Source organism: Amaranthus tricolor, chromosome 1, assembly GCF_026212465.1.
Source record: "Amaranthus tricolor cultivar Red isolate AtriRed21 chromosome 1, ASM2621246v1, whole genome shotgun sequence".
In the NCBI taxonomy this organism is placed as follows: Eukaryota; Viridiplantae; Streptophyta; class Magnoliopsida; order Caryophyllales; family Amaranthaceae; genus Amaranthus; species Amaranthus tricolor.
Genome location: NC_080047.1, coordinates 6,371,092 through 6,383,764, shown reverse-complemented (window position 1 = coordinate 6,383,764; position 12,673 = coordinate 6,371,092). Strand labels below are relative to the sequence as shown.

General features: G+C 32.6%; 1 protein-coding gene across 4 annotated transcripts; it reads left to right on the top strand.

Annotated features, from left to right (window-relative positions):
* The first annotated feature begins 1,212 nt into the window (after positions 1–1,212).
* LOC130812631 (protein TOPLESS) lies at positions 1,213–9,622 on the top strand. Of its 4 annotated transcripts, none has more exons than XR_009042085.1 (27): positions 1,213–1,417; positions 2,035–2,175; positions 2,301–2,480; positions 2,573–2,686; positions 2,765–2,923; positions 3,633–3,810; positions 3,885–4,008; positions 4,126–4,235; positions 4,317–4,482; positions 4,600–4,709; positions 4,848–4,917; positions 5,017–5,090; positions 5,189–5,284; positions 5,387–5,482; positions 5,580–5,707; positions 5,810–6,044; positions 6,298–6,459; positions 6,542–6,646; positions 6,724–6,870; positions 7,469–7,579; positions 7,676–7,855; positions 7,960–8,088; positions 8,175–8,270; positions 8,417–8,605; positions 8,707–8,873; positions 8,977–9,240; positions 9,323–9,622. XR_009042085.1 is itself a non-coding variant. In XM_057678177.1 (26 exons), exons 2-26 carry the CDS (start codon positions 2,096–2,098, stop codon positions 9,188–9,190), a joined length of 3,420 nt encoding a protein of 1,139 aa, XP_057534160.1. In that variant the 5' UTR covers positions 1,214–1,417; positions 2,035–2,095; the 3' UTR covers positions 9,191–9,622. The 4 variants fall into 4 exon arrangements, 1 of the variants encoding a protein (XP_057534160.1); XR_009042088.1 differs by having other exon boundaries at positions 1,214–1,417; positions 8,980–9,240; XR_009042087.1 differs by having other exon boundaries at positions 1,226–1,417; positions 2,023–2,175.
* Positions 9,623–12,673: the final 3,051 nt, after the last annotated feature.

Genomic DNA, 12,673 nt, shown 5'->3' with positions numbered 1-12,673 from the left:
TTCATACAATTAACTAAAAACAGTTAATAAAAAAATTCACATAATCAATTAGTCTAATAAGCTAACTAACCCAAAAACTATAAAAACACTCTTAAAGTTAACCATAACCCTAACCCATTAGATTTTCCTAGTCCAAAGTTTCCATCATCACCAAAATAATTTTTTTTATTATAAGGTCGACTACAAAAATAAAAAATAGGGGAGAATTATATCAAAATCTCAATTAAAAAGTACTCTCCGTTTTTTTTTGTTTTTCTCATTTACTTTTTGCACAGTTTAAAAAGTAAACTTTGAGCCTTAATATCTCTAAATACGCATCATAAAAAATTATAAAAAGAAACTTCTATATAGGAAAAAAGTATACATTAAGACAAATCTAACGAGATCTCACATACATATATTTTATCATCTATATATGTCTTAAGAGTTCATCAAATTTTTTTTTTCAAATTAAAATATTTTAATTAGAAAAAACATTAGAAAATAAAGGCAGTAGTAATAATCATACAAGTGGGACAAAATTTGATAATTAATCCATAAAACAATCTAAATGGAGTGAAGTATAAAATTATCCTCTTTCCTTGTATGGGGATGATTGTACCCTAGTATTTCTCCACTACTACAATACAGCTTGTTTTTACCAAAAGATTCCGCGCCGATAAACTCGTCAAAATTACTCATAACTCGGCCAAGTGGGCCCCACGTAATAAAATACACACAAGTTTTTATAAGCAAACGTTCTTATCGCTATATAAGGCTTTATACTTATCAAAATATTGTATATCACACTTATCTTAGCTTTTGTCTCCCTCTTTATATAATAATCCCTCCTTATTTATTTTGTATTACTCTTTATGTTTTTTTTATTTGTCTATTTTTTTATATGTATTTATGCTTTAATATTTATAAATATAAATATACATTATAAAAAATTATATATTAAGACAAATCTAATAAAATTTTATATAAATATATTTTATTTTTAATATATATTTATAAAACTTAAATTAAATTTCTCTTCTATAAAATAAAAAAATTAATATTTAATATATTTTGCCCATTGAAAAACTATAAACAAGATTTAAGAAAAAAAAAAGATAACAAATTATTCTCATACTCATAACCAAGAATGCGGCAAAAAAGCTTCTCCACTTTGAAAAAAAAATCAATAGAAGTTATAAAAGATAATTATAACCAACAAGAGTATAAAATCACAAATTCCTGCAAACATTTCTCTCTCTATTGTAGTACTTTATTTATTTTTTCTCTTTCCAAAAATCTATCCTTTTCTAGAGGGAGAAAGTGAGACTCACACCATTTTTATTTTCTTCTTACCATCAGTTTTTTTTTTTTTAATAGAATTTTTTAAAATTCTATAATATTTTTGTAATTTTTGTATGGAACTTCTCTTCTGAAGGTAATACTAAGTTAATTTTTGCAGAATATAATCTGGAGATCATAAAGTTTTAATCTTTTACTTTTTTTCAATTTATTTTCTTACAGATTTTTTCTGTACTTTTTTCTTTTTTTCCTCTTTGAACTAGTTTTGCATCGTAAATCTAGGTAAGAGTTTAAGATTTATAGAAGATTAAATTTTTTTGGGTGATTTTTGTAAAACCCTAGATTTTCTCCCCTCTTTTGTAGGTGTCGGCGATTTTCGAAAAATAATTTTTTTTGTGTAAAGTTAAAGCACAAATCTGCTTTGTTTATCTGGTGTACGGTCTTAATTTTTCTTTTGGGTTTTTGAAAGATTTTTTTTTATTTGTTTTATTTTGTTGGTGAAGTTGATTAAATTTTTCCCTTTTAAAATTAAAATATAGTCAAATAGGATATTAATTATTGCTTTATTTATTTTATTTTACTATTTTTATTTTATTCTACTCTATTATTTTTCGATTAATTTTTTTATTTTATTTTTTTTACTCTATTTTACTTTCTCTATAAGAATTCAACTTTTTTTTTTCTTTTGTTTTTTTCTTTTTTTTTTTTTTTTTTTTTCTCTGATTTGGGTATTTGTGGAAGTCGGTTTTTCAGATCTGGTTGCATTTAAGCCTCTAACTGGAAATCTGGGTGGAAAAACACCGAAGGATTGAAGATGTCGTCTCTCAGTAGGGAGCTTGTTTTCTTAATTCTTCAGTTTTTAGATGAAGAAAAGTTTAAAGAAACTGTTCACAAGTAAGTTTACATGATACATTTGTATATTTACAGTATTAATTTTTATGAATTTTGCTTCTTAATTGTTATTTTGATGTTTAAATTGAAATGGGTTTTGATATTTTATTGTTATTTTTGCTAAACAGACTTGAACAAGAATCTGGGTTTTTCTTTAATATGAAGTATTTTGAAGATGAAGTACATAATGGTAACTGGGATGAGGTAGAGAGGTATCTATCTGGTTTTACTAAAGTTGATGATAATAGGTATTCCATGAAGATCTTCTTTGAAATCAGAAAACAAAAGTATTTAGAGGCATTGGATAAGTAAGTTTTTGATTGCAAATGAAAATTTGTTTTATGATTTTATGATATTATTTGTGTAAATTGAAAATGTGGTTGTTTGGGAATAATTATAGGCATGACCGGTCGAAAGCTGTGGATATACTTGTGAAGGATCTGAAAGTTTTCTCTTCTTTTAATGAAGAATTGTTCAAGGAAATTACTCAGTTGTTGACATTGGAGAATTTCAGGTAGTGATGAATTGTGAGTGATTGTTGTTTTCTAATGTTTTGGGCAGTATGGACCGAATTGGTTTTGTATTTTTGCAGGGAGAACGAGCAATTGTCGAAGTATGGTGATACGAAATCTGCAAGGGCAATTATGTTAGTTGAGCTTAAGAAGCTTATTGAGGCCAATCCTTTGTTTCGTGACAAATTGCAATTTCCAAACCTCAAGAATTCTAGGTTGCGGACATTGATTAATCAAAGGTACTGTACTAAATTGGAGATTTGTTTATGGTGTTTGGCGAGGTGATCATGTTGTATACTTTGTCTGTCATGTTGGAAAAATGATTTGTCTTGTAAAATTGTTGATCTTGGTGATGTTGCAAAGGTCTCATTTTTGTTGTGAAGCCACTTGAGATGAGTGTGATAATGTAGGCTTCTATTCAGGGTCGTCTCGTAAATTTTGGGGTCCCGTTTTAGACCCTTACAATTCAAAGGAAAAAAAAAAATCAAAATATTAGTATACGATAAAATCTCTCCATTGATTACACTAATAATATTTGCCTCTTTATTACTTGGTTACTCTTGTGTAAAATAATATACATGTGTTTGCGTTAATTGAAAAAATAAATCAAATATATGTAGTAAGTATAAAAATGGATTTTTAGGGCCCCTCTGATGATGGGGCCCTGTGCATTAGACTGCTTTGCACATGATAATGGACGGCCATGCTTCTATTGCAATTTTGTTTTTGGAGGATTTGCTTAATATATGAGTGTTGTAAGATACATATGTCTTACATTACGAAGCGAAATCATAGCTTTTGCTCTTTAGGAAACCTGTTTGGCTTCTTTAAACACATTAGATGTTTTTGGTCCACTGTCAATAGAATAATTTCACTTCAGTTCATGCTTACTTGGATGCTTTGTACCGACCTTATCAATTAAATATTTGTTTAATTGTCTATTTACAGTCTAAATTGGCAGCATCAACTCTGTAAGAACCCTAGACCAAATCCCGACATCAAGACGCTGTTTGTGGATCACTCATGTGGGCAACCAAATGGCGCTCGTGCTCCATCACCTGCAAATAATCCACTGTTAGGAGCATTGCCTAAAGCAGGAGGCTTTTCTCCTTTGGGTGCACATGGGGTGGGTTAAATGGTTTGTGCTCATAGTAATTTATCTTTTTTTGCTCATAGTAATTTATCTTTTTTTGCCATCAGCCTTTTCAACCGACACCTGCTGCTGTGCCAGCTCCACTTGCTGGATGGATGTCCAATCCTGCTGCTGTCACTCATCCTGCCGTATCTGGGGGTCCTATTGGGCTTGGTGCTCCGTCTATTCCTGGTACCAATGTTGATTTCTGTTTTGTAGGACTTGTTGGAAAATCCAATGCTCTTTTTTCCTGCGCTGTCACATTTTCTTATTGTCAATCCTTATTCATGGAGATACATTTATTCGTAGCTTCTCTAAAGCATCCAAGGACTCCACCAACAAATTCTTCCATGGATTATCCATCAGGCGATCCCGATCATGTTGCCAAAAGAACAAGACCGTTAGGAATTGCTGATGAGGTGTTACTATTCTTATTTTCAGATGATAAGGTATTTGCTAGATTACATTTTTGATGATCAAAATGTTAATCTTTCATGCAGGTTAATCTTCCTGTGAATGTACTGCCAGTTTCTTTCCCAGGCCATGGTCATAGTCAAGCGTACAATGTTCCTGATGATTTACCCAAAACAGCTGCTAGAACATTGAACCAAGGGTCATCTCCTACGAGCATGGATTTTCATCCTTCTCAGTTGACACTATTGCTGGGTCGGACTCTTTTCAAGTCCTGTTTCATTATGAATTATTTTGATGCTTAATGTCTTCTTTTGTGATGCATGGTTTGTCTAATTAACTTGTAGATGCTCTTAAATTTTTCTATACCAGTTGGTACAAATGTTGGAGACATATCATTGTGGGAAGTTGGCTCCCGTGAAAGGCTAGTTTTGAAAAACTTTAAAGTCTGGGATCTCAGTACCTGTTCAATGCCTCTGCAGGTATGCTCCTTCGGATCTGCATTGCATGATGAAATAACCTTCTTTGAGTAATGTTGGTGTGTGTAGTAGTTTTTTCGTCATCTTATCACCTGGCTCTTTGGTCCCTTGTTATTTTGTTCCCTTTTTTCGGCTTTGTAGGCAGCTCTAGTCACAGATCCTGCAGTTTCTGTTAACCGTGTAATTTGGAGTCCTGATGGAGCTTTATTTGGTGAGGTTCAATTGAATTATATTGAATGATGCTAGATTGAATATCACGGAAGTATTATTTTCAGCACAAATATCTCTAATCTCATTGATTTTGTTACAGGGGTTGCATACTCGAGACACATTGTGCAAATATATTCATATAATGGCGGTGAAGATGTGCGACAACATTTAGAGGTATGTAAAGTAGCCAGGATTATGAGTGGAAGATGAAAGTTTTCAATCTTTTTTTATCTAAACTTCAATGTGCACTTGTGCTAACTTCTATAATGCAGATTGATGCACATGTTGGAGGAGTGAATGATATCGCCTTTTCTACTCCCAACAAGCAACTTTGTGTCATCACGTGTGGGGACGACAAGACCATCAAGGTCCGCCATGCTACATTTCTTATTCATCCCTCTTACCAACAATCTTGGAATTGAATTCCCTCGCTATTCTCTATTTTTATCATTTACTTTTCTATAGTATAGGTGTGGGATGCTGCTACAGGTACCAAGCAGTACACATTTGAGGGCCATGAGGCCCCTGTATATTCAGTGTGCCCACATTACAAAGAAAACATACAGGTTAGGATGCCATAATGATCTTTGCTGTGTAATATTTGAACTTAACTGCTTGGTTTATGTGATATCAATGTGTGGTGGTTTTCCTTTTATGGTCCAGTTCATATTTTCAACTGCTGTCGATGGGAAAATAAAAGCTTGGTTATATGACAATCTGGGCTCTAGAGTGGACTACGATGCTCCTGGTCGCTGGTGCACGACCATGGCTTACAGTCAAGATGGAAGCAGGTTTTTTTTTACTGGGATTTTTAATGGTCTATGTTTGTGCTATTTATTTATGCTCAAGCTAATGCTTTTGCTCGTTCTCCCTCCGTCTTGGCGGTATCATAGGCTTTTTTCATGTGGCACCAGTAAAGATGGTGAGTCACATATTGTTGAATGGAATGAAAGCGAAGGTGCTGTGAAGCGAACCTATCAAGGTTTCCGGAAAAGATCTCTGGGTGTTATTCAGTTTGACACAACTAAGAATCGGTATTTGGCTGCTGGTGATGATTTTTCCATTAAATTCTGGGATATGGACAATGTGCAACTATTGACTACTATTGAAGCGGATGGAGGGCTCCCTGTAAGTTTATTTATTCAAGAATATTTTCTTAATAATTTGTTGTTCTCGATGGGCCAAAGATTTGATATTTATTTGATTTTGGTGCGCTTATTCATGTGAAATTACATATGATGCTTGTTATCACAAGGATAAGGTTGATTAGTCTCACTTTCCCAAACCCCACGTAGGGGGGGACCATTTAATGGCCTTCAGGTAAAATAATGTTGTACTAGTATGTCACAGTCTGACTTATTAGTAATTCTAATGTTTGAAGGCAAGCCCACGTATCCGTTTCAACAAAGATGGTACACTTCTGGCAGTTTCTTCTAGTGAGAATGGAATCAAAATTCTAGCAAATTCTGATGGTCTTCGGCTATTACGGACTAGTGAAAATATTTCTTATGATTCGTCTCGAGCATCTGAATCTTTGACGAAGGTATTTTTTCCGGGATTTTTTTTACTGTTAGATGTTATCACTGTTGGACAACCACACATCTAATATTTGTCATCTTTTCCAGCCTTCAATAAATCCCATTTCTGCAGCGGCTGCAGCAGCTGCTTCTGCTGCTACTAGTTCTGGGCTCCCTGACAGAAGCGGCCCTATGGTATCCATGGCTGGCATGGTATGCTTCTGTCATAAATTTTTGTTCCGGCAAATTGTTAGATTCGTTCTTTACGGACCTATAATTTATTATTCCAGAATGGAGATGCTCGAAATATGGGAGATGTGAAGTCTCGAATTCTCGAAGAAGCCAATGACAAATCTAAGATTTGGAAACTTTGTGAAATCAGTGAACCGTCTCAGTGTCGGTCATTGCGCCTCCCTGAACATATGAGAGCAGCTAAGGTATATTTGTAATTAGTTTCTGAAACTAGATTAATTTTGTCATATTTTCTTCCTAGCATGTTCTCAATATTTGACATAGATAGCTGTTCTGCTTTGCCATAATATCTACTTGTTCTTTCACTTATATATCTTGCATTCAAGTTTAAAACATGTTAATTAGTATCCTGTAGGATGCTTCTAGTTAACTTTGGTTGAGTTTCAAGGGCCTTATTTTACTTTAAGGGGACAATGAAAGATACTTGCTCTCCTTTGAAGGCTCTTCATCATTGCAAATTCCCATGGGCATTTGGTCTATCTGTTGGTCGTTCCCGACACCTGAAGATGATAAAGTCTGCAGGCAGGGATATTCATCACTTTTTCATATTTCTAGACTAGATCCTTAGTGTACAAGATTACCAATGTATACGCCACTACACTATACAACCTGAGTGAGAATATTATGCATCTTTTCTTCTTAGCTTGTAGGATTTTGGTGCACTTTGGACGATTGCATTTTGAAATTAATAGTTACTTTTGTTCTTTTTTTGGTGTATGAATGTGGGTAAACAGACGCTTGTGGATTGTATTTATTGAATAGTTTATTGGGATGGTGATGCAGATATCAAGACTGATATATACAAACTCAGGTAATGCTATCTTGGCATTAGCATCAAATGCAATTCACTTGCTTTGGAAATGGCAGAGAAATGAACGCAACTCCAGTGGGAAGGTATGCTTCAATTATTCAATGTACCCATTTAACGCTCTTAGGTGGGTTATATGCTACTATGATAGTGCCTGTATCTGAATCGGATAATCTCTGTAGGCATCATCCACTGTTCCACCTCAGCTCTGGCAACCCTCTAGTGGCATTTTGATGACGAATGATGTCACTGATGCAAATCCTGAAGAGACCGTTCCTTGCTTTGCCTTGTCAAAAAACGATTCATACGTCATGTCCGCATCAGGAGGAAAGATTTCCCTTTTTAATATGATGACATTTAAGGTAGTGAATTAATAATTTTATAACATCCAGCATTTTTGGTAGTTATACTCTTATTTTATAAATTTAGGGTATTTTTATGTAATTAAATTTCCGTTTGAGTGCAGACAATGACGGTCTTTATGCCTCCACCACCGGCAGCAACGTTTCTTGCTTTTCACCCTCAAGATAACAATATAATAGCAATTGGCATGGATGATTCAACTATCCAGATATATAACGTTCGAGTAGACGAGGTAACCACCATCTATATATATAGTCTGTATTTGAAGGTAACTTGGTTGAAAATTAAGTGGGTTGTTGAGCTTCTCATTTGGTGCAGGTTAAAAGCAAGTTAAAAGGTCACTCAAAAAGAATAACGGGTTTGGCATTCTCACATTTGTTAAACGTGCTGGTTTCATCAGGTGCAGATGCTCAAGTAAGTAAATTTTTTCTTTCTCCCTTCCCGAGGCCCGATGAATTAGCTTTCTTTGAAATTTGAGACATGGGGTATCTAAACCCATCTGAAGAACATTTGGTACCCGGTTGCATGCTTACCATCTTTTGACTTCATATGATTTCTAGATATGTGTGTGGAGCTCGGATAACTGGGAAAAGCAACGATCTAAATTTTTGCAACTTCCCACAGGCAGAGCGCCAACTGCCCAATCAGATACTCGTGTCCAGTTTCATCAAGATCAGGTGCATTTCCTGGTTGTACATGAAACACAACTGGCAATTTTTGAAACAAAACAATTAGAATGTGTCAAACAGGTGCGTCATCGTCATCTCCTTTGCATAAGACCTTTGATAGTATCTACTATGCCTTGTACTAATGTTCCTTTCTCTTGCTGGACTTTTATTTCTGTTTCTAGTGGGTTCCTCGTGAGTCTTCTGCTCCGATTTCCCATGCAGCGTTTTCTTGTGATAGTCAACTAGTGTATGCCAGCTTCTTGGACGCAACTGTTTGTGTGTTCAGTGCATCAAACCTCAGGTTGAGATGTCGGATAAATCCTTCTGCATATCTTCCAGCCAATGTCAGGTATAATTTACTGCCAGTGTGACTGAACAATGTACTGTTTTACTTTAGTTATTTTACGAGTAACCGTTATGTTTCATCTGATTCTACAAAATAACGATTGCAGTAGTTCTAATGTCCATCCGCTCGTCATCGCTGCACACCCACAAGAACCAAACCAATTTGCGGTGGGACTTTCAGATGGTGGTGTTCATGTTTTTGAGCCACTCGAATCCGAAGGAAAATGGGGTGTACCCCCTCCCATGGAAAACGGATCCGGAGGAAGTGTGCCAACCACGCCTTCAGTAGGTCCGTCAGGCTCAGATCAACAACAAAGATGATGCAGTGGCTGTCAGAGCGTGATTTATTTTATTGCAGTAGTTCTATATAGGTATGCGTAGTTTTCTCCCGCTCCCATGGCTAGCTAGTCGCTTCTCATATGATCCAACCCTTTCTGTTTCACCTGTACACAGGCATACGCTCTGGCTCAATCGATTGTGCAGCCGAGGACCAAGGTATATGTATTTACTCAAGTTCATTAGTTTTAACATGTTCGAGTCTGAACGACTTAAAGGTATATACTGTAGGTGTATTGATTTTCAAGTGTTCTCGTGTTAATGTCGAAATCTTTTGTAGAACCCTATTTTTTTATCTCCTTTGCCGGACTTATTTAGTTCGTGGTTTGTACCATAGTGTTGGTCTATGTTTTGTGTAACAATGTATTCTCATGGTTCATTAGAGTTGACGTGCTAATGCTCGATCGATATTTCCCATTTCTTACTGTTCCGTACTGCAAACTGCGCTCAAGCATACGATCCGAGCTGGAGCAATATTTTACCAATTAAACCCGAGTCTGAAAGATTATACTCCCTCGTATTCTAATTAAATAGACGGAGTTTTTTTTCTACCATATTAAGCCTATTAAATTTATTTGATAATATAAACTAATTTTTGCTTTCAGCTTAGAAAAAGAAGTTTTTTGAAGTACTTATCCATAAAACACTTGCGTCTTCTTATTGGCTTTGTAATAAATTTAAACGTTCTGCTGAGAATCCAGGAAGCTCTCTAATTAATGGCAATAGTTATATGTTCTGTTTCTTTTTTTTGGACATTATATTTCTTTAAAAATGTTCTAATTTATACATACCTTTTCAATTTCAATGTGTATAAAATATTAAATAAAAATATACAGATGGGTATAAGAAAAAAACTCTTATCAATATGATTAAAGGCAAAAAACTTTTATGTGTAGAATTTTTGTGTTGAGTAATTAATTCAAAAAGACAAATGAAGCAAAGAGTGAATTTTTGAAATAGATAAGTAAAATTATAAAAAAAATAAAAGTATATATTAAGATATATTTCAACTTATTTTCAAATGTAAGCGCCTTTAATCCAGAGTTCAAGTTCGATTCTGTTTGTAGTTAGTAATTGCGAACAGAGGCAAACTAGTCAAAGAAAAATCAATCAAGTTGTTCGCAATTAGTAACTGTGAACAAATATTTGGTCAAAAAAGCCAAAAACTCTGTTTGCAGTTAGTAATTGCAAAAGAACCCATACCTTAGATTTGAGAATTAGGCGCTTATATTCGGAAATAAAGTTGAAACAATGTATGCTTTTTTTTTAATAATTTTACTTATCTATTTTAAATTTTCGCAAAGAGTATACTCAATTAGAGATATTTTTTCTAACTAGCTTATCGTGTATGAGGTCGTTTCACTATTAAACGATTTTATATAATTAGCGCATTGATCAATTTGATTTAAGTGGTCGCTTTAAAATTATTAAGTGGTCATTTTAATATACTAAATCTATATAGATCAGTCAAATAGAGATGATTTTGACATAAAATATTCTCATTTTAACAATTTGTGTATTTCAATTGTGAGTGGCATCAAGAAGGTAGATGCCTACCAAATGGGGCAAAACTACATGGGTCAAGGGAGGCATAGCTCACTAGTTCACTAGATTCAAATAAGCAGTTTATTTCTAATTTGGTCTCTCTTATTAATTTATAATTAAGATAAATCAAGTAAAATATTGCGGTTAAATTAGTAAAAATAAATTAGCATAAATTTATCTTTCAAAGCACTCATGCAACACTTTTTGATATCTTTACAACCTCATTACTTTTCAAGTCTCAAATTATAAAAATTTTCACTTTAAACCAAAACATAGACTTCTAATGTGGTTTTGTATTAACCGTTTTGCTAATGATAGTCAATTGACAATAATTTTTTTAGTAATAGATAGATTATCTTAACAATAAATTGATTTTTATTCTAAAATCCTTTATTGGTGTATAGTTTACAGACGATAATTTTTAAAAATATTTGTCATTTGACTATAAATCTTTACTAGTATATCAACTATATTTGTCTTTAAAAAAATCTAAAATTAAAAACACCGGATTAATTTGAGTGCTAATTTGAGTACTCCTTTTGTTTTCATTAATTTGTTCTTCCCATTTACTTTTTTTCGTGGATTCCAATATAAACTAAATATAAATTGAGATGAATCTATCAAAATCCCACATAAATATGTGTTTTCATATCGATTAATAAAAGAAAAAACATAGTTAAAGTTTGTCACTAAAAAATTCGTTTAATCTTATTTGAAAAGAATATATGAAAATGCAAAAAACAATAAACAATATTCTTATCTTAATTGATGAGAAAATAGTCTATTTAAAATAAAAAAATGTAGTCAATGTAAAACAAAAGTGATTACTCTTATAATGGAGTACTCCATAAATAATCCTTTGACGAACAACTACAAAGAAACAATTGGTGGAGCAGAAGAAGCCAGCAAGTGACCATTTCTGAATATACTTTCTCGCGATATCAAATCAATTTATCGTTACATTGCGAATAGTAAAAGGAGTGTATGAGAATAGTGATACGATAAATACATCATTTATTCATTTCTCGCATAATAATTTATCAAAAGACATGATCACAAATACATTTGAATTTGTGTATAATCTTCATATGTACTACATATACGGCTAGGCATTTTATATCTTCTGTTAAACTTGTTATATTTGATTTTTTTATAATTTATTTTAATAATTTATATATTGCATTATACATAAAGAAAAATTACAAATAGTTAATATTATAAAAATATGTAATTAAACGATTTTAAAAAAATTTCACTTAACTATATTTTATCTTAAACACTATCTCACTTATTATCTGTAATATACTGAATAAGTTTGAATGATAAATAATACTTTCAATATTTTCTATTGATATTCTTATAAGGATTGTTCATGAGAATTGAAAAAATTTAAATAGTTTAGATGGTGTATATGTTATTTTATTGAATAATAAAGTGAATGGCGAAAATTTGTATATCCTAATCATTTAAAAAATATTGAAATATAGTAAAAAAAAATTTGGGAACCACAATAATTAAAATAATATTCAAATAAAATTAGTGTAAAACATATGAAGAACAGCATATAAAAATAAATTAGTAGAATGTAGGGTCCATAAACATTAATAAAATATTAAAATTAGGATAAATAAGAGTAATTATGTCAAAAATTTATGAGACAAAAAAAAATTCCTTAAGTAAACAACAAATAAAACAGTCATAAATAATAAATAAAAATATCATTAATATTTAATAATATAGTAAGAAAATATTAATAACTGTAATGTTGTAAGTATTATTAGACAATAGTTGTACTCAATAATGAGTACACTGACAGCGACATGCATGCTTAACTTGAGCCTAACTTGCAGAAATCTACCATAATAGAATTGTATGAATGTGAATGGGAAAAATAAGTGATGACCTTAATATTTATTCTTATTG

Excerpts from the sequence above, each read along its gene's own strand:
- LOC130812631 (XM_057678177.1), top strand. The coding sequence starts at position 2,096 with ATGTCGTCTCTCAGTAGGGAGCTTGTTTTCTTAATTCTTCAGTTTTTA. Across the intron at positions 4,009-4,125 it reads TGGTGCTCCGTCTATTCCTG|CTTCTCTAAAGCATCCAAGG; the intron begins GTACCAATGTTG and ends ATTTATTCGTAG. Across the intron at positions 4,483-4,599 it reads TCAGTTGACACTATTGCTGG|TTGGTACAAATGTTGGAGAC; the intron begins GTCGGACTCTTT and ends TTTCTATACCAG.